Genomic DNA, 20,743 nt, shown 5'->3' with positions numbered 1-20,743 from the left:
ATTATATGCTCATCAGATTACATTGGTCTAGAATAAAAAATAGAACAAGCTGACACATGCTAGAAAAGACATTGTAAAGATCACACTGAAGCCATCCAGAATAGCCTGATAGTTTTTAATCATTCTATGTTAGCTTGCTGCATCTTAAAACATTTTCTTTCAAATCAAGTCACAGCCGTGTGCACTTTAGGCTGTGGCCGTCATGAACAAATATGAAAAGAGGCAGAGTTAAAACAGCTCAATACCATTGGTTATCCATTAGTCTGAGGTAATCTAACGCAAATGACCTTTTAGGAGACTTGTGAAGAAATCAGAGAAACAGGATTTCAGATATGCGTTTCTGTATAACTGAATGACAGCTCTGTAGTATTTGTTGGCTATTTTGGTCAAGGTTATAGTGGTTTTAGGAAGCCAGGCCTCCCACCAAGTGATTTGTTATAATTGAAAATAAAAGAAGATTCCCAGGTACAGAGAGCAAGACGCCTATGAAATATTTTCAAAGATGGTAAAGTGAGCACCCTCCTCTTCTACTGTAGAACTGAAAATATATTACTGTGAAAACTCACCCATCACTGCCACTATCCTTTGTTTTAAATGTTTTGGCAAGAAAAGGATTACCATCTGTACTGTCTGCTCCCATTCTCTTTGAATTCCTTTGAAAACCTGGAGTTCTCCCCATGCTTAATTCTAAAAGCCAATTTAGTGTCTTAAATTATCAATTCTTTAAATGGCAAATTTGGTACAATGAATTTACTTCATTTAAGGAATGCCATATTAGAGTGGCTGGATACTCAGAAGGAAACGCAGAGTGTGCCTGCTCTCATTCTTAGAATGCTGTGCAATGAACCCGGTCTCCAGGTGGGAGCAGTATAGAATTATACCTTCTTTAATACTCAGCTTACTTGTGGCTTCATTTTCTCATTGCAACCATTGTTTGCTTGGATCAGAAAAATCCAGACTAATGATTCAACTGGGAACACAGGTCAAGAGGTAAATGTCAGCTGGGATGGGGGTTAAACCAACCCTTAAGGGGCCCACATGTTGGGCACCTAGAACTGGGCAATCCGTCCAGATTAACTGTGGAGCTTTTCCAGAACAGCACGAACTTCCTCTGGATGATAGTTCCAAGGACCAGGTTTACCCTGCAAGAGAAATGAGTCAGCATTTCCAGATTTCCAACTTGTGGGAATATGTAGGTCTGGAGCTGAGCTGAGCTGAGAGATCTGAGCTGGTGACATCTGTGTGGAAGTCATCAGGATGGTGCAGTCAAGGGCAGATGTCCATGCAATAGATGAGAGCACCCAGGGAAAGCATGTGGAATGGCACCAACATGTAATGGGAAGACTGGACAAAGAAGCAGGAGGAAAACCAGAGCAGGTAAAGAGAAGAGTTTCAAAAGGAGAAAGGGGTCTAGACAAATAAGCTTCTCTTCCACAACTGGACCTTCAGACCAGCCACCTCTCACACCAAGTTCCGCTCACTCTGCATCAAACCACCTCTGCCTGTCTAATCCCACGGCCTCAGTTCAGCCTCCTCATCTCCTGTTTGGGCAACTACCACCCCAGCCCCTTCAGTCCGTTCTTTTTCTGTTTTAATTGGAGTATATTTGCTTTTTGGTGTTGTGTTTGTTTCCTCCAGTCCATTCTTCACCTAGTAGTCCATGATCTTTCTAAAGTATAGATGGGATGTGTGCTTCTCCCTGGCTCACAACTCTTCAGTGGCTCTTTGATCTCAGGTGTAGGCTGAACTCCTTGGTCCAGAAAGAGCCTTTTATAATGGAAATGGCCCAACCCTCCACACCCTGCCCAAACGTACCTCAGTGCTCTGTCTCTCCTTCCTGTATTTGCAATGGTTTTTACTCACCATGTTCACGTGGCAGCCTCCTTATCCTAAGCAGGTGTCACCTCCTCTGAAAAGCCTGCCCTTTTTCAGGGTTCAGGAAATTTATCGTCTGAGAGCCAAGTCTATCCTGATGTCTCACACCCTTTCCTTTACATATTGTCAATGCTGGTTTTGTGCCATAATAGCAAAACTGAAGCATTTCAGTGGGGATTATTTGGCCCCCATGGAGTCATATTTCCTATCTGGCCCTTTGCAGAACAGCTTTGCTGATCCCTGCCCTGGAGCCTCACAGCACCCAGGAAGCTGTAACACTCTATTTATGCCTTCTTATTCCCTGCTCCTCCAATTGTGAGTACTTTGAAGTAAGTTGTGTCTCCTTTTAAACTTGTGCTTGTGTTTCCAGTACTTGCACAGGGCCTAACCCCAGGCAGGGACTCGGTACCCAGCTTGCCTCAACCAGGCCACCTCAGTAGTGTGTCACAGGGGACGGGAAAGGAAGGACTCGAATCCTCGTGCTGTGACCCTTAGCATTCTGAGAATTTATGTGCAGGTTGTTGCTTCTTTCACCGGCATGAGTAAGGCCCGCCTGACCCACAGGCAGAGAAGCACCCCAGAGCTGGGCTTCATATGCTCCCCCAGGTTTGAATCCCTTCAGCAGATGTAAAACCTAATTTCTATTCTTTCAGGGCAGGCTAATGATTCCCAGGTGGCACTAGTGGTAAAGAATCTGCCTGCCAACGCAGAAACCACAGGAGACACAATTTCGATCTCTAGGTTAGGAAGATCTGCTGGAGAAGAAAATGGCAACCCACTCCAGTATTCTTGCTTGGAAAATCCCATGGACCGAGGAGCCTGGCGGGCTACAGTCCACAGGCCTGCAGAGAGTCAGACAAGCCTGAGTGACTGAGCACCGCACAACACACAACAAGGGAGGCTCACAATGCCCCCAGGAGCAGAAGTTGTGCTCCCTTCCTTCACCCTCACCAAGCTGGAAGCATTGAAGGTGTACATGATCACTGGAAAAGCAGACTGGGCTCAGTTCCTGCCTCAGCATTTCCCGCTCCAAACTACAGGGGAGATGGTCTTCTAGCCTCTACACCCATTTCCAGGTTCAGGCCTGTCTCAGGGATTAGCAGCTTCAGACCCTCCCACTCCCATCCCATCCCAGAGGATTTAGAATTGAAATAGGAGCCTTGTGCAACTTGGCTTTAGGCAAGTCCATTTTCTCCTCTGAGCACTGTTCACGAAATGGAAACATTGTCTCTCAAAACAAACCAGGGCTGGGCCAGTCTTCTGGATTCAGAAGGCACCTGGGAAGCTGCAACACCAGTCCAAATGCTAGGGCCTTTCTTGTGCATTACTTCATCCCCTGTGAGGTGGGGGTCCATGTCTCTATTTTAGAAAAGAAGAAACTGAAGCTCCAAGAGGGGAAAGGACTTGCCTGTGGTCACCTGGCTGGTAAATGACCAGGCAGCGATTTGAAACACAGTGCTCTCTATGCCCTTACCCTGCCCTCCCTGGGTCCCCTGCCACACGTCCCCACCTTGTACAGGATCCTGCCCTCCTGGAGCACATAGAGCCGCTCTGGCAGTGCTGCGTAGCATGAGCTGCTCTCGTTCTTCATTGTGTCCACCACCACGGGGCACTGGGGGCTCCTGTCCAGCAGCAGGTGGGCTGCCCGCAGGCGGTCCTGGAGATTCCGGTGATTCTTGATGTCCACGTTGTTCTTAAAAGCCCAGCCATCTGTAACAGAAAGACCTGCAGGTCAGAAACCTCCCCACTTTTAACTGAGGGTCCCAGATGGAGGACTTCTCAACTTTGGCGCTACTGACAATTTGGGCTGGATAATTCTCTGTTGTGGGGCTGTCTTGTGTGTTGTAAGGTGTTAAGCAGCACCTTTGGCCACTACACACTAGATGTCAGTAGTGTCACCTTGCCTTCAGCTTGTGACAACCAAAAATGTCTCAGACATTGCCAAATGCTCTCTGCGGGACAAAAATTACCCTTGGCTGAGAACCACTGCTGTCATACCATCTCCTCCAGGAAGCCTTCCTTGATACACTCAGCTGTGTGATATTGGGCAGGCTCTTTATATCTTTTTAAATTCTTAGTTTTCCCATCTGCTAAATGAATTAATAGAACCCACATTTCAGTTGGCTGTAAGGCTTACCTGAGATAATTCTGTAGAATTCCCAGTATTCTACCTGGTTCATTGTAGCTGCTTAAAAACCATTGACTTACCTTGCCTGACTGCCCCAAAATAGCAGACAAGTAGAGAAGAAGCCAGTTTTCTTTCTTTTTTTGTTTTCAGTTTTCATTCTCTACCGCAAGTATTCTGCTATTTTTCTCTGGCGATGTCCCCCAAACCAAATCTATTTAAGATTGCTTCACTTTAAATCAGCGGCCCTCAACATTTTTGGCACTAGGGACTGGTTTTTGGAAGACAGTTTTTCCATGGACTGGGTGGTGGGTGGGGGGATGATTTTGGGATGATTCAAGTGCATAACATTAATTGTGTACTTTATTTCTATTATTATTACATCAGCTGCACCTCAGATCATCAGGCATTAGATCCTACAGGTTGAGGACCCCTGCTTTAAAGGGAAGGAGATTTTCAATTGGCTTCATTGGCCGAGATGCCCATCTGCCAACTTAAAGGAGCTGGTCCTCATTAGTGAATGGGCCCACAGGTTGAAAAAATATCCATAAACTGGTACTGGCCTTGCTCTTCTACTTTCCCGATATCTGGGGAAATTGGAACCCAGATAATGTGGTATGGGTTCTTTCAGAAGCCATGGGGCCTGCATTTATAATAGTTGCCTCCCAGGGTGATGTAAGCTGCTAAAGTTGACCTACAGAACTGGCTCCTCCTTCTTGTGCTTCAAAGTCCTCTCAAAGTACTCTTCCCCCAGGAAAACCCAGGATCAGAAGAAATTCACATCCAGTTACAACAGCCTGGACTCAGTTTAAAGTATTTATTAACTGCCCCAAGACAGCTAAACTTTGTTGATGACAGTAACCCCAGCTTATATGTGTGTCATGTCTAGGCGGGCAGTCTTTTCCATCCATTAGCTCCCTGGCGCTTCACAGGATGTCCTTCTCATCCCTACCCAGCAGCTGGGGATGTGGAGGCCCAGAAAGCAGTGGTGACCCGCCTCCCCACCTTTAACTGTGAGTTCTTTAGAGACAGGCACTGCATGTACCTTTCATCTCTGTGTATCCCTTGGCCCAGCACAGAGCTGGACACATAGTAGGTACTCAGTAAATTCTATTAAGTGGGTTATTCTGGGAGACATGTATGAACATGCTCAGTCATGTCTGACTCTTTGCGAACCTATGGACCGTAGGCTGCCAGGCTCCTCTGTCCATGGGATTCTCCAGGGAAGAATACTGGAGTAGGTTGCCATGCCCTCCTCCAGGGGATCTTCCCTACCCAGGGACTGAACCTGTGTCTCTTATGTCTCCTGCATTGGCAGGCAGGTTCTTAACCACTAGTGCCACATGAGAAGGCTTGTTCTGTGAGATAGGTGCTATTATTCTATTTTAGTGGCACAGAAGTGGGCATGGAAGGTAAGCTGTCCAGGTCACGGGGCCAGCATGTGATGCAGCTAGGGCAATCTTCCTACCACAACTCATGCGTCCCTGTAATTTACCTGGACAGACACGTGGTATGTGGGGGAAAAGGAAGTCAACTGATTGGTTCAGACCTCCTAGGATTGGTGGACACTGGCTCTGTGCATTTTAGTTCTGGGATTCAGGCCTTACCTACTTCTGACTGATGGAGTGAGTACCCTGGGGAAGGAGTTGGGGAGAAAGAAGAAATGCTTGAACTAGGAATGGTACAGCACAGAGGGTCCACAGCACAGAAACCCGTGTTGGTCAGGGCTGGAATAGGAAGCCTTTCCCTCAGTGGCTTGAGATGGACAGCCCTGGGTCCAGGAAAGGATTAAACCTGCTCAGTCAGATTCCAGGAGAAAGCAGGGGAGGAGACAGCTATCAGGAAATTTCTGTGATGATCCAACCGCTCTTGTTGCACTTTGCAACTTGTTCTTTTAGAGATTAAAGCTGGATTCTCTACAACCTTATTACTCCAAGCGTGGTCCCTGGACCAGCAGGCTCAACACTACCTTGGGGCATGACTTAAAGTGCTGAGACTCAGGCACCCTTTCTGCTGCCCTGTGATCCAGAACCTGCATTTTAATAAGATTACCAGGTGACTCGAGTGCACTTTAAAGACTGAGCAGCACTGCCCCCAGAGTTAAATCAGCTTTGGCAGAGCTTCCACCATCAACTGTGCGAACATCAAGGCATCGCCTCCTCTCAGCCATGGAGACCACTGACACCTGTAGGTGCCCGAGTTCTCTTTTCTTTCATTGATGGCTGCTGCTCTCCCAAAGGGCATTTAACAAAGAAACACACTGTTTTTGACTTTGCTCTACTGTTGCCTATGCTGTTTGTTTTGAATTTTATTTTGGAAATGTTCAAATATACATAGAAGTAGAGAGAACAGTTTAATGAACCTCAATGTAACTGTTACCCTATGCTAATATTTTTAATTGCCCCAAAGTCTTCAATGAAGATAGAAGCTGCCAGTTAAATGAGCACAGTGTTAGGCTGAAAGCAGTTCTTCAACCTCTGGGTGCATATAAATTAATATGCAATGGGCCTAGGGTGGGCCCTGGAATATGATTTTCAACAAGCAATCCACAATGGCTCAGACACCAGGGATCTAGGGACCACTCTGGGGAAAGGGCTGATGGAGTAGCTTTGCTGATAATTAATGACAATCTCTAAACACATGGATAAGCCAGCAAGGCTAATACTGGTCTAAATGCTGACTTATTCACCCAACTTTCACTGAGCTCTGACTCTATAATATGGACTCTGCCAGGTGCTGAGTGACAGATGATTGAAACAGCCTATTGTCTTGTGGGGTGATGGGGTGAGTAAATAATTCTCATTTCACTCAGCCACATGAGCCTTCTTGCCTTCTCCAACCTCTGAGTTTGAGGCTTGGGCTAAACTCTTGGGTTCAGTTCCCATAAAAATCAGGAAGACAGGGATGTGTCTGATTATCCTGTAAAGTTCAAGAGGCTTCGACCAAGCTATAGAAATTTCAGGGAGGGACATGTCTGTCTGTGGTAAGGCAGGACTTTCTCACAGAGCTGTTCAGCAAAGGAATAAGATTTCCCATTAAATAATGAAGGTGAGCCATCACCTATTAGGAGCTGAAACAAGGATTGCAGCCTCAGCTAAAAGCTAGCTCAGAGCAGGGGTTCTCAAAGTCTGGTACCCCAATCCACAGCTTCAGCATCACTCAGAGATGGTTAGAAATGTAAATTATTAGGCCCCACCCCAGGTTTAACACTAACTCTGGGGTGGGGTCCAGCAGTCTGCTTTCACAAGCCCTGGTGCTTCTGGTGCTCGCAATGCTTGGGAACCATGCACGGAGATGAACCAGAAAGAAGCTCCCCTGGAGTTTGGAGAGCCTTAGGATGGATCTCACATGTTGCTAGAGAGCTGCCGTTTCACTCGTGACATTTCACAAGGTCTAAATTCCTTGTGATTGTGCTCAGATGAGCTCCTCCCCTTGATTCCCTGACTTACCCACTCATAGTGTTAGAAGCACTCCAGTTTTCTGCTCTGTGTGACTAGTGGAGAGCACAGACTTTGGAGTTAGCGAGTAGGGGGTAGACGGAGCAGCGACTGAGTTAGGTCCTCAACAAATAGTGACTCTTTCCTTCTCTCTTCCTCTTCTTCCCACCCCCAGCCATGAGTGGAAGGGGAGGGGGAAGGACATCTTTTTTTACCTGATGCATGTGCTTCTTCGATGTAAATGATGAGGAAATCTGCTATGGAACCAAAATCTTCAATAAGTCTCTTGAATTGGTCAAATTTGAAAATAAATGAAGGTCAGGTGCAACTTCCAAAATTCAGCACCAATGGTCTGTTGCCTAAAACAAATAGAAACATCATCAACCAATAACTGACACATAGCATTTCTTTTGCAAGCACCATCTTTCAATGAAAAAGCACTGCTTTCATTGTTACCTTTATTTCCTCTCTAAGATGGAGACAGGGCACAGTGCCGGGAGGGTGGGTGGGCAGAAGCTTACAACACATGATTTAGCAGAGGCTAGAGCCAGTTGACTCCTCTCCAGAATGAAGGGATTCTATCACGCAGTCTCAGTGGATCACCTGCACTCACTGGGAAGTAAATAATGACAAAAAGAGTCCCTTTCATGCAGTGACGAGGCAGGCAACCATCTGTTCTCTTCTTGATGTGATTAGTGTACTGCAAGGTGGGTGATTTTTTACCCTCTGGCTTATAGGCTTGTTCCATGTCACACAGCAGGTCAATGATGGCGTTAAACCCAACATTCTGGCTTCTGGACTCTCAATCTGGTGCTCTTTCTATTCAAAGTACCTCAGTTTCCTCACCCACAAATGGACATAATAACAATACTTACCTGATAGGATTGGTCTAAGGATTAGGTAAGTTAAAGCAGATAAAGGCTTAGAATGGTGCCTACCCATAGTTAGTTCAGTTCAGTTCAGTCGCTCAGTCGTGTCCGTCTCTTTGCGACCCCATGGACTGCAGCCTACCAGGCTCCTCCATCCATGAGATTTTCTAGGCAAGAGTTCTGGAGTGGGTTGCCATTGCCTTCTCCATACTGCTGCTTCAGTTCAGTTCAGTCGCTCAGTCGTGTCCGATTCTTTGCGACCCCATGAATCACAGCACGCTCCCTGTCCATCACCAACTCCCAGAGTTCACTCAAACTCATGTACTAGAATGAATAAAATAACCCCGACCCTTTAACAGTCCAATTAATGCGGAGAAACCCTTCTTAGCAACAGCACTTCAAACCCAGCTTATTTTCTTAGTAGTCTCTCAGGACTCAAGTCAACTCTGACTTGATAGATGAAGATACTAATATCCACAGGTGATATTTTTTCTTCAAGGTCATACAACTAGTTTGAAAAAGAGTTAAGGCTAGAACCTGATTTGCAAAACATACAAAATAGTGTGGCTAGGAAAGAGCAAAATCTTTGAAATCAGAGCACTTATTAGTACTTACCATCAGTGTGTCTGGGAGAAATCTAACTTCCTGACCTCAGTTTCCATACATATATTAGGAACTGCTGCTGCTAAGTCACTTCAGTCATGTCCAACTCTGTGCAACCCCATAGACGGCAGCCCACCAGGCTCCCCCGTCCCTGGGATTCTCCAGGCAGGAACATTGGAGTGGGTTGCCATTTCCTTCTCCAATGTGTGAAAATGAAAAGTGAAAGTGAAGTCGCTCAGTTGTGTCCGACCCTTAGCGATCCCACGGACTGCAGCCTACCAGGCTCCTCCATCCATGGGATTTTCCAGGCAAGAGTACTGGAGTGGCTTGCCATTGCCTTCTCCGATATTAGGAACAATCATCATCTATTATTATTGAGTTGGTGTGATGATCAAATAAATTAAGGTAAGTTAAATGTCTAACCCAGAGGGAAGCACCCACCAGAGGTCAATCAATGCTGCCTTCCCTGTCTAACTCTTACCTAATGTCCTCATCACCCACACAACCACAGGAACTTAACCCAATAAGTGTAATATTGCTCAAACTACCACACAATTCCACTCATCTCACATGCTAGTAAAATAATGCTTAAAATTCTCCAAGCCAGCCTTCAGCAATACATGAACCGTGAACTTCCAGATGTTCAAGCTGGTTTTATAGAAGGCAGAGGAACCAGAGATAAAATTGTCAACATCCGCTGGATCATCGAAAAAGCAGGAGAGTTCCAGAAAAACATCTATTTCTGCTTTATTGACTATGCCAAAGTTTTTGACTGAGTGGATCACAATAAACTGTGGAAAAATTCTACCCAGAGAAGGAAATGGCAACCCACTCCAGTATTCTTGCCTGGAAAAGTCAACGGACAGAGGAGCCTGGCAGGCTGCATTCCATGGGGTTACATGACTGAGCATGTGTGCATGAGGGTGGAGGGAGATGGGTTGGTAGCAATAAACTGGTAAAACTAAAAAAATAAAATAAACTGTGGAAAATTCTGAGATGGGAATACCAGACCACCTGACCTGCCTCTTGAGAAACCTGTATGCAGGTCAGGAAGCAACAATTAGAACTGGACATGAAACAACAGACTGGTTCCAAATAGGAAAAGGAGTACGTCAAGGTTGTATATTGTCACCCTGCTTATTTAACTTATATGCAGAGTACATCATGAGGAACGCTGGGCTGGAAGAAGCACAAGCTGGAATCAAGATTGCTGGGAGAAATATCAATAACCTCAGATATGCAGATGACACCACCTTATGGCAGAAAGTGAAGAGGAACTCAAAAGCCTCTTGATGAAGGTGAAAGAGGAGAGTGAAAAAGTTGGCTTAAACCTCAACATTCAGAAAACTAAGATCATGGCATCTGGTCCCATCACTTCATGGGAAATAGATGGGGAAACAGTGGAAACAGTGTCAGACTTTATTTTTTTGGGCTCCAAAATCACTGCGGATGCTGATTGCAGCCATGAAATTAAAAGACGCTTACTCCTTGGAAGGAAAGTTATGACCTTCCTAGATATCATTTTAAAAAGCAGAGACATTACTTTGCCAACAAAAGTCCGTCTAGTCAAGGCTATGGTTTTTCCAGTGGTCATGTATGGATGTGAGAGCTGGACTATAAAGAAAGCTGAGCGCAAAAGAATTGATGCTTTTGAACTGTGGTGTTGGAGAAGACTCTTGAGAGTCCCTTGGACTGCAAGAAGATCCAACCAGTCCATCCTAAAGGAGATCAACCCTGACTATTCATTGGAAAGACTGATGTTGAAGCTGAAACTCCAATACTTTGGCCACCAGATGCAAAGAGCTGACTCATTTGAAAAGACTCTGATGCTGGGAGGGATTGGAGGCAGGAGGAGAAGGGGATGACAGAGGATGAGATGGTTGGATGGCATCACCAACTGGATGGATATGGGTTTGGGTGAAGTCCTGGAGTTGGTGATGGACAGGGAGGCCTGGCATGCTGCAGTTCATGTCTGACTCGCCAAGAGTCAGACATGACTGAGCGACTGAACTGAACTGAACTGAATAAGTGTAAGCTCTCATCTCCTCTCTGAGCTGTTAAGTGGGAACAGTGGAGAAGGCTCCAGAAAGAGGAGTAAAATGTGGGGATTTGTCACGTAACTGGCTGGGCCAGGGCAAAATGAAAACTCAAGGCCTTTCATTCAAAAAGTGGGGACAAGTGCCAATAAATATATTAAAATATGGTTTTCTGGTACATATCTCTCTTGCCCTGGCAAGCTGCTTTTTTAGCTGCTATTTAATATCAGGTTCCCCTGGGCACAGAGATATTCATAGGGTGAATGTAGAGTCTCACAGTCACCCAGGAGGCCCCAAACTCTGCATACATGTGTGTGTATTTATGGCTGCTGGCTACCAGCTTTCCTTTCCCTCCAGCCCCCAGACCAATATACCATGCCCTGGCCAGGAGCACAGAAACTGAGCCAGACATGTCATCTTCCCACCTACCATCTCCCAAACCCACAGGGTATTGCAACTTCCATGCAGGGACATGCTTGATACCTCGAGGAAGAGTGGGGGCAAAAGCCTTCTCCCATTAAGTCACCCCAGTCACTTGCCAAATGGATTCGTGGCACTGTCAACTCAGGCTGGGGATGGCCACCTCCATGCCCTCCTGTGAGACACTGCAGGATGCCCACACCTGACCCTAACCTTTCCTATTCCTGGGTCCAGACAGTCTCTGGGCCTGAAGGTGGCAGCAGCCACTGGGTGGGAGCAAGGAGGTTGGATAGGCTGGGGCCCTGGGAGTAGAGGAGTGGTCCTGGGAGAACTATTAGGGGTCGGGGAGAGGGAGGAGGGAAGCTGTAGGAAACAGGAACCTGTGTGAGCCAAGGCTCCAAGTCCCTGAGGCATGTCCAATTGTCCAAAAAGTCTTCTCTTACAAATACATATATTTTTTTTTTTTTGTAGTTAATTTATTTTTTATTGGAGGCAAATTATTTTACAATATTATATTGGTTGGTTTTGCCATACATTGATATGAATTTGCCCCGGGTTTACATAAGTTCCCCCTCCTGAACCCCCCTCCCACCTCCCTCCTCCCTTTATCCTCCCTCTGGGTCATCCCCGCATGCCAGCCAAGAATTTCAAGACAGTTCTGGCAAAGCGCTCAGTTCAGTCGCTCAGTCGTGTCCGACTCTTTGCGACCCCATGAACCGCGGAACGCCAGGCCAACTGTCCATCACCAACTCCCGGAATCCACCGAAAACCATGTCCATCGAGTCGGTGATGCCATCCAACCATCTCATCCTCTGTCGTCCCCTTCTCCTGCCCTCAATCTTTCCCAGCATCAGGGTCTTTTCAAATGAGTCAGCTCTTCACATCAGGTGGCCAAAGTATTGGAGTTTCAGCTGCAGCATCAGTCCTTCCATAGAGCACTCAGCCCCTTTTTAATAAGCACACTTCGTGATTCACTGGTTCCATACCCAGGAAGACAGCCCTGGGTGGGAGCCTTCTGTAACTCCTCCAGCAGGTCCTACACCATGACATGGCCAGGTTAAGTGTCTGCTTCCCACAGGCTACTCACTGCCCCGAGGGCAGGGCCTGTTCCTCATTCTTCCTCACATCCCCAACACTGAGTACCCTCATCGCAATACAAGCATTCATTCAGTGCTAATAAGGTGCACAGTTCTCCACCACAGCTGGGGATTCAGCACAGAGCAGAAACAGCAGGTCTCTGCCTGTGTGCAATTAGAATGTGAAAGTGTTAGTCGCTCAGAAGTGTCAGACTCTTAGCGACCCCATGGACTGTAGCCCACCAGGCTCCTCTGTCCATGGAATTCTCCAGGCAAGAATACTGGAGTAGGCTATCATTTCCTTCTCCAGGGGATCTTCCCGATCCAGGGATCGAACCTAGGTCTCCTGCATTGCAGGCAGATTCTTTACCATCTGAGCTACCAGGGAGGCCCCTGTGCAACTGAAGATCTGTTTAATGGGGAGACAGGCAGGAAACAAGAAAATGCATAAGAGAAGTCATTTCAAGTTGTGATAAGTGTCAGAAAAGAGACTATAAAGGAATGACTTGACATTGGTGGGTCAGGGGAGGCCTCTGAGGAGATGCAATTTACTCTGAGAAATAGGAAAGAGCCAACCATGGGCAAAGGGAGAAGAGGGTCATTCCAGGCAACGGGGCACCAAGTCCAAAGGGCCAAGAGGGACAGAACTTGGTGTATTGAAAGATCTACAAGGCCACTGTGATTGGAACCAGGCCAAGGGCAATGATAGATGTGACCAGAGAGGTAGGTAGGGCCAAAGCAGGCAGGCTCTTCTATGCCGTGGCATAGAATTTGGATTTTCTTCCAGGTCCAAGGGGACATCATGGAGATAAAGCAAGGATGGTGGACATTTGTTGCAATTTTGGCTGCCCAGCCTGTAGCCCTCCTTCCTGCTTGGGATTCCCTATTTTTTGTACTATTGATAGGGGATTGTGCCCAGCCTTGATCTATGGAAGAGAGACGGGCCAGGTCCATTCTCCCTACCAGCAGCCAGGGCACAGACTGGGCTGATTGGACCCTCCCACATAGTTCTTTGATTCTGGAGTGATTGAGATGGTAGAACCCATCCACGCCCCAGTGGTAGAGCCCCAAGGGGATGGTGAATTCCCTACAGTGGAGAGGGATTTCCCATGGCAAACCCAGTGTCCGCAGCTTCCAGGTCCAACTGCTGAAACTAAAAGATTGTTCAGGCCCAGTGCTCCTGCTGTGATTGATTCTGGGGAAAATGCAACATTTTTCTAACACACTTGGCATTTATACATGTGGAAATGTGTGTGACCAAGAAAACCCGAGTGAGTTTCTGTTGCTTACAAGCCAAAATTCTGATTGCTACTGTAAACTATGAAATGGAAAATGATCGGTTGACCCTTTAAAATGTGCCTGGCTGCTCAGTGGAGAAAGGATTGAGAGTGAGAACAGAAGAGGGGCAGAAGCAGTTAGGGGTAGTTGGGGAAATCCACAAGGGAGTTAATGGGAGTCCAGGCTAGTATATGTGTGCAGGGGGAAGAGGAAAATGTAGAACTGATGGGACTTGTTGATGGATAGGGAGTGGAGGACACTTTAACTTGCTTGTGGTTTCTTTGGTTAGTTATTTCTTTAACTTGTTCCACAAAGGATTTAAAGCAACTTACACTGCAAGGAGATCCAACCACATTCTAAAGGAGATCGATCCTGGGTGTTCATTGGAAGGACTGATGCTAAAGCTGAAACTCCAATACTTTGGCCACCTCATGCGACAAGTTGACTCACTGGAAAAGAGTCTGATGCTGGGAGGGATTGGGGGTGGGAGGAGACGGGGACAACAGAGAATGAGATGGCTGGATGGCATCACCGACTCAATGGACATGAGTTTGAGTGAACTCCGGGAGTTGGTGATGGACAGGGAGGCCTGGCGTGCTGTGATTCATGGGGTCGCAAAGAGTCGGACACGACTGAGCGACTGAACTGAACTGACACATATAATAAAATATTAAATAAAAAAATTTGAAAACATGCATTTGTTGTACTGCTGCTTCTGTGCTATGTCGTGGCTGACTCTTTGCAACCCCATGGACTATAGTCCGCCAGGCTCCTCTGTCCATGTGATTTCCCAGGCAAGGATACTGCAACGGGTTGCTATTTCCTTCTGCAAGGAATCTTCCTGACCCAGGGATTGAACTAGAATCTCCTGCATTGGCAGATGAATTCTTTACTACTGAGCCACCTGGAAAGCCCATGCATTCATTGTAACTGAGCTAATATTTGACTCTGAGTTTCCAGATGGCCAAGGAAAAGGAGAAACATGATTGCTTATATATTCCTCATTTTTCAGTACTTAAGGAGAAAGCAGGCCCGTTCCACTGGAGATACAAAGTTCTTGTCATCCTTGCCTTGCAGATGACCTCACAGGAGGCCCTAGGAGGCACTGGGAGGGCCTCAGCTGGTTGCCTCCTCACCCCATGTGACAAGTTTGCTCAGGTCACAGCAGGGGAGGCTCAGAGGCCAGTCATAGCCAAGTGGCTAGCTACTGGCCTCCAATGACCCCAGGGAGTCACCCTTCAGATAAGAACTGAGGAGATTTAAGGTCAGGCCCAGAGCCAAATATGAGCTGTCTGGAAATTTGTTTTTAATGGGATAAAAAATTTCAACATCCACTGATTAGGACGTGAAAAAACACAGTCATTTGTTTAATTATTTATAGTATGGCTGGGTACAGTGATCAGTATTGAGGGCAAAGTTGAAACTTAGCTCCCTGCTTTTCTGATAGCAGACAGAAAATGGATGGAGGTGAGGGGGTGGCCGTACTGGGGACTGGCACCCTGCCCATATCCACAGGCCACAGTGCAGAGGACACCAGTTCAAGAACATCAAGCAAGGACTGACTGTCATGTCCAGCTTGTTTGTATAAGTGGGGAAACGGCTCTGTGGTAGCACTAGACTCAAGCCCCCAAACCAGTAAATTAATCCCCACACCAGGCTCTCTTAGCAGAGAAAACCAGCCCATTTATAGTTACTAGATGACCCCTTATAAGTATACTTGGAGAGATTTTAGAAGATTTTAAACGGGGAGTAACAGATTAATGTCCAGGTTCCAAGAAAAGCGATCATCCAGATTTGCCTTCTACCCCAACATGCCAGTTATCAGTGTTGCGTGGTGTGTGTATGTCTTGTGTGTGCAGGTGCATGTACCTGCAGAGGATAAGAGGCAGCTGAGAGTTTCTCTGAGCTTCTGGTTTTTTATCCAACATTAGGAAGCACACCAGCTGAAAGTCAGAAGTCTCAAGTTCTTGTTCAGACTCTACAAGAACTCTCTGTGTGACTCTGAGCAAGTCCTTTACCTCTCTGGGCCTTTGCATCTGAAAAAATGAAAGGGTTGCTTTAGATGATCTATAAAGAGTCTTCCAGACCTTCCAGTCTGGGGCTCCAAAATGAGTTTGGATTTATACCTAAAGCATACAGCAGAGCTTTTTAGTGGACTGATGGGTTTCCAAAGCTCTTACAGACTGTCTTTTTTATTTTTTTCTTTTGAAATTTTTAATTTATTTTTTAATCGAAGGATAATTGCTTTACAGAATTGTGTGGTTTCTGCCAAACATCAACACAGAATGTCTTTCTAATAAGCAGAACTGATCATGTTAACTCTGCTTGAAGATCCTTCTAAGAACTCACCAATACATTCAGAGTAGAGGCTACCCTCTTTGCTAAGACACAGAGGCCCCACAAGCTCTGATCCCTGATGACATCTCCAGCCTCCTCCTTCATGTCTCACACCCTAGGTCTACCAGCTGACTGACGCCCCTCCGCGTATCAGACCTCTACTGCCGCTCCCCCACCCTGCTCTGTTCGCCACTCTCCTCTTCCTCACCCATCTCGAGGCTTCAGTCCTTACACCATCAGCTCACCATTCTCTTCTCCAGGAAGCCCTCCCCTGACCATCTTCCCACCTGACCCTACTCCTTCCTGAACTCCTTGGTTCCCTCTCCCCCTCCATCATCTTCTTCCTTGAGTAACAGGATCTTCCAGTTGTGTTGATTTCTGCATCATCAGTACCTATTACTTGAGGGGACTCTGGACCAATGTGCTGAAATTCTACTTTATAAAAGTTTTTTTTCATTGCTCAGACTCCTCTCTCCACCATCAATTTCAGGTGCAGCAGCAGGGAGCAGAGACAAATAGAACAGTATTGAAAAGGTACACTGAGGACTTTCTGGTGATTCAGTGGCTAAGACTGCACTCCCAATGCAGGGGACCTGGGTTTGATCCCTAGTCAGGAAACTAGATTGCACGTGCCTCAACTAAAGCATGTGCATGCGGCAACAAAGACTGGTGCAGCCAAATAAATAAATATTTTTAAAAATAAAATGTACACTGGCCCACTGGAAAGTAAGCAGTTAAAATAAGCAAGTAAATGCTGTGAACTGGCCATGAGGCACGTTGGCTTTCATGGAGCTGATCACTAGACCATCAATAGTCAGCAAATTGGCATGGTTCTATCACAGGAGTTGGCATGAGGTAGACTCACAGTAAACATGAGCTGATTCTCACTGCTCTTATCATCAGTGGTCACTTAGCGAATGCTTGCTGAATAAACCAAGGTCATTTCTGCACTACAGTTTAAGATCATGTGCAAAAAAACTCTTACCCTTCCCTCTAATTGAAACACTCTTCCCTTTTCAAGATACCGAAATCTTACTTATTCATCAAGGCTTAACTCCAACACCAGCTCCTCCAGGAAACCTTCCAAGCCCTGCAGGTGAAGTTCATACCTTTATAGCCTCCCCTCAGCCTCATGGAACTGTATGGATTTGTTATTACTTCTGTCTGTACCATGAAACCATACATTCCTCAAACAGAAGAGCAAGCTCTTACCTAGCTCTGAATAGACCCTGGCGTCTAGCTGAGGATCTAGCTCAAGGGAGGTGCTCATGAATGTCTGTTGAGGTACACTGGAAAAACAGGATGAAGAAGCCCGGATCCTGGGTCTGACTTGGTCACTCACTGGCTCTGTCACCTTTGCTCTCAGTTTCCTCCATTTCCCTTTTAAAATGAGAGCACTGGATCAGGTCAACATCTCCCAGAGTGTGTTCTTTGGAACTAATATGACGATGATAGGATATCCCTCTGGTGGAGAGTGAGAAATTGTATGTGTGTGTTAGGAAAATCAGCCAGTGCTGTGTTAAAGTTTTTCAAGTTTTTTTTTTTTTTTAAGCTTCAGGTCCTCTCAGAGACTCTTATGTTCAGGCACATGATGAATTTCCAGGAGGAGAGGATGTATTGTGCTTAGTCGCTCAGTCGTGCCTGACTCTTTGCTACCACATGGACTGTAGCCTGCTAGACTCCTTTGTCCATGGGGGTTCTTCAGGCAAGAATACTGGAGTAGGTTGCCATTCCCTTCTCCAGGGGATCTTCCCAACCCAGGGATCAAACCCAGGTCTCCCAAATTGCAGGCGGATTCTTTACCATCTGAGCCACCTGGGAAACCCAAGAATACTGGAGTGGGTAGCCTATCCCTTCTCCAGGGGATCTTCTGGACCCAGGAATTGAACTGGGATCTCCTGCGTTGCAGGCAGATTCTTTACCAGCTGAGCTACCAGGGAAGCCCAGAGGAGAGTATAGTATGCAGGATTTCCGAAACTATTTTGACCAGGGAACATTATCTAGTAAAGTATATCTATGGGATTTGGTTTCCAAAGAACACACTTTGAAAAATACTAGATTAGTCAATAACCTCAGGGACTTTCCTCTGTTTGCTGTGTTCATGCCCTGGCATTTCCCCAGCCGTGTCCCAAGGTGCCCCCGCCTGGGCAGGAGGATAACACTTGTGCTTGGGCAGCCAAGTGCTGGGTAGGAAGGATCAGTGCCCAGGAGAGGTACAGGCAGAGATCCAGGAGTTCAGAAGGGAGGGTGAGCGGGAGAGCTGTAGGGATCTGAGCTGGTGTCACAGGGGAAGCCTGGGAGCAGGACCCTGCTGATGAGGAATGGTGGCGATGGAGGGGAAGGGCATGAGCAAAGACAGAGAAGGGAAAGCACAGGGGTGTACGAGAACCAGCAGTTCATCTGGAGGCAGTGTGCTGAGGGGAAGCCTGCAGGTGAAGTTAGGAAGAAAAACTGGAGTCAGTCCAGAGAGGACATGGAGAACAAGGCTGAGCCTGGGCTTCATCCCGGATGCAGATGGGGCTGCTGAAGATTGGTGAGCTGGGGTACCAGTCAGCAAGGGATATGTTTGTGGAAGGGTCATCTGGTGACCATCCTCAAGTTAGGTGGGAAGAGAGGGCAAGATGGGGAGGAGGAAGACCTGACAGGAAGAGCAGCTATGAGGACAAAAGAGAAACCTGACCAGAGAGGCCTTTAAGAACCCAAATAGATAGAGCTGGTTTGTCTGGGAGAGGGAGAGACTGAGATCTTCAACAAATATTTACTGGGCAACTACCATGAGCCAACAGCAGCCAGGGGGACCCAACAGTGGGTTAGAGCACAGCCTTCACTTGCATAGAGTTTGCAGGCTAGTGAAGAGGACAGACAACAATCAAACACCCACACATATGAATAATTATAAACCATGACAGGTGTGTAAAGAGAAGTTTAGGATATGAAGCATAGAAGAGGGGATTGACTGAGATCAGGGGACCAGGATCAGGGGGTGTCATTGAGCAGGAGTCTGAAGGATGAACCAGAGTGGACCCAATGGGGGCAGGGAGGTGGGAGGGGATGGTGAAGACATCCCAGGCAGGGCAACTGTGCAGGAAGAGCAGTGCTCAAGGAGCTGATGGCTAGTGTGACTGGTTTGCCATTTGATTGCCTGGGAAGGTGGTGATGTCACTTAGAAGAACAGAACCCAGGAGAAGTCCTTGTTTTCAGGAACTGGGAAGAGGACAAGAAGCCAGAAAAGGAGCAGCTGGAGTAGTGGCATTCAGGCTTTCCATCCCACCTGCCCACCGCCCTCAAACGCCCCCATCCAAGCGCCTGGCAAGCTTGGACCAGCCGCCTGACCTTGCATGAAGTCCCAGATGCTGCACCTCTCTCCTGACAGGTGGACTACAGGGCAGTTTGGGGCCAGACCCCCTTGTGCAGTCATGTCCTCCAGTCGCTGCCAACGGACCTTCAGGATAAACCAGAAGTACTGGGCACTGAAGAAGGTAGGGATCCAGTTTTCATGGGAGAAGTGTGGGTTCCTGGTCATGCCAGTCTTCTCGCCCATGGCCAGGATGTTCTGCTTGACCCTCCTGGGAAAGAGCATCAGGAACACTTTGCCTATGGCCACATGCAGGGCCACCTGAAAGAGGACCCAGAGCCTCTTCAGCCATAGCCCTGGCGGGGGCAGCCCCATCATAACACAGCCAGAGGTGGCTCTGAGGCCAGTGGACAGAGAGGAAACCTCCCGGCCATACAGGGCGGAGCTGCACAAAGGTGATGGATGGTGGCAGCCAACCCAGACAGGAGGAAGGTGCCGGGACAGAACGGGTTTGCCTTCCGGTCAATAGAATGGAAAATTTCAAGCCAAGGGCTAAAGGTCTGTTCTAATGACCATTTCAGACTTTTTGCCTTACTTAACATTTGAGAGATACCTGGATTGGAAGATTTCAGGTCCTAAATTCTTCTTCTGATAAAGTTAAAAAACAAAAGCTTTAAACTGGCACACTTAAAGGGACTCTGTGGTTCTTTAGAAAGGCTCTGTTGCAGTAAGTTCTACTGTTAATTATTTGTTTAATAATGCAAATTGTCCTTTTTACTGTTGAAGGATGTTTTCACAGCTTCTAGCTAGTGGTTGTGAGTTTCTGGAGGCATAGCCCTCCCCAGAGGGTTTGGGTCTGGAAGCTCTCCAGGTAGAGACTGAGCTGGGGACATCCCCAAGGAAACCCGGGCCTGCTCCTTCCCTCAGCACTGAGGGAAGGGTTATAAATACAATGCTGTTCTCGGCTGGGTGTGGTGTAGAGCGGAGAAGGATCAAGGGGACAGAAAAGTATCCTCCGTGTATTACGTACAGAGAGGAAGGTTAACTGGGGCACTGGGAGCATGGAGAGGGGGCAGCTAATTCTGTTTAGAGAGGTCAAGAGGAATTCCCCAAGCAAGCGATGTCTGTGCTGAAACCAGAAAGACAGAAGAGCAAGCAGTAAACCAGCCCAGTGGGGTGAGTGGTCCTGGTGGAAAGAACCACGCATCCAGAGAACTTCAAGCCAGAGAGTGCATGGCTCATGCGAGAAAGAGAGAAGAATCACAGAAGCTCAGAACTGTGAAGTGTTTTAGAAAACATCTGAAACCACTTTCTTTTTTAAGTGGGGAAACTGAGACCCAGCGAAGGGCAGTGGCCTCGGGTCCATGCTGCTGTTAGTAATCTCTAAGGAGT

The 20,743-nt window shown here is 47.1% G+C and overlaps 1 protein-coding gene across 3 annotated transcripts; it reads right to left on the bottom strand.

Annotated features, from left to right (window-relative positions):
• Positions 1–1,073: 1,073 nt before the first annotated feature.
• DIO1 (iodothyronine deiodinase 1) lies at positions 1,074–19,726 on the bottom strand. Of its 3 annotated transcripts, none has more exons than XM_055403599.2 (4): positions 19,390–19,726; positions 7,653–7,796; positions 3,386–3,585; positions 1,074–1,142 (listed from the first exon to the last, which is right to left on the bottom strand). In XM_055403599.2, the coding sequence occupies exons 1-4, from the start codon at positions 19,724–19,726 to the stop codon at positions 1,074–1,076; spliced, it is 750 nt and encodes a 249-aa protein (XP_055259574.1). The 3 variants fall into 3 exon arrangements, with proteins under 3 accessions (XP_055259574.1, XP_088690976.1, XP_088690975.1); XM_088834850.1 differs by having other exon boundaries at positions 19,582–19,726; XM_088834849.1 differs by lacking the exon at positions 7,653–7,796.
• Between the last annotated feature and the right edge of the window lie 1,017 nt (positions 19,727–20,743).

This window comes from Moschus berezovskii, chromosome 4, assembly GCF_049115385.1.
Source record: "Moschus berezovskii isolate FMDL1 chromosome 4, NW_MosBer_1.0, whole genome shotgun sequence".
Classification (NCBI taxonomy): domain Eukaryota; kingdom Metazoa; phylum Chordata; class Mammalia; order Artiodactyla; family Moschidae; genus Moschus; species Moschus berezovskii.
Note: the sequence above shows the minus strand (reverse complement) of the source record. Positions and strands in the feature narration are given on the sequence as shown.

Coding starts and splice junctions, on each gene's coding strand:
- DIO1 (XM_088834849.1), bottom strand. CDS start 19,726: ATGGGGCTGCCCCCGCCAGGGCTATGGCTGAAGAGGCTCTGGGTCCTC. Junction 3,586..19,389: donor CATCTGGGACTTCATGCAAG/GTCAGGCGGCTG, acceptor TTTCTGTTACAG/ATGGCTGGGCTTTTAAGAAC. Junction 1,143..3,385: donor AGGGCAGGATCCTGTACAAG/GTGGGGACGTGT, acceptor TTTCTCTTGCAG/GGTAAACCTGGTCCTTGGAA.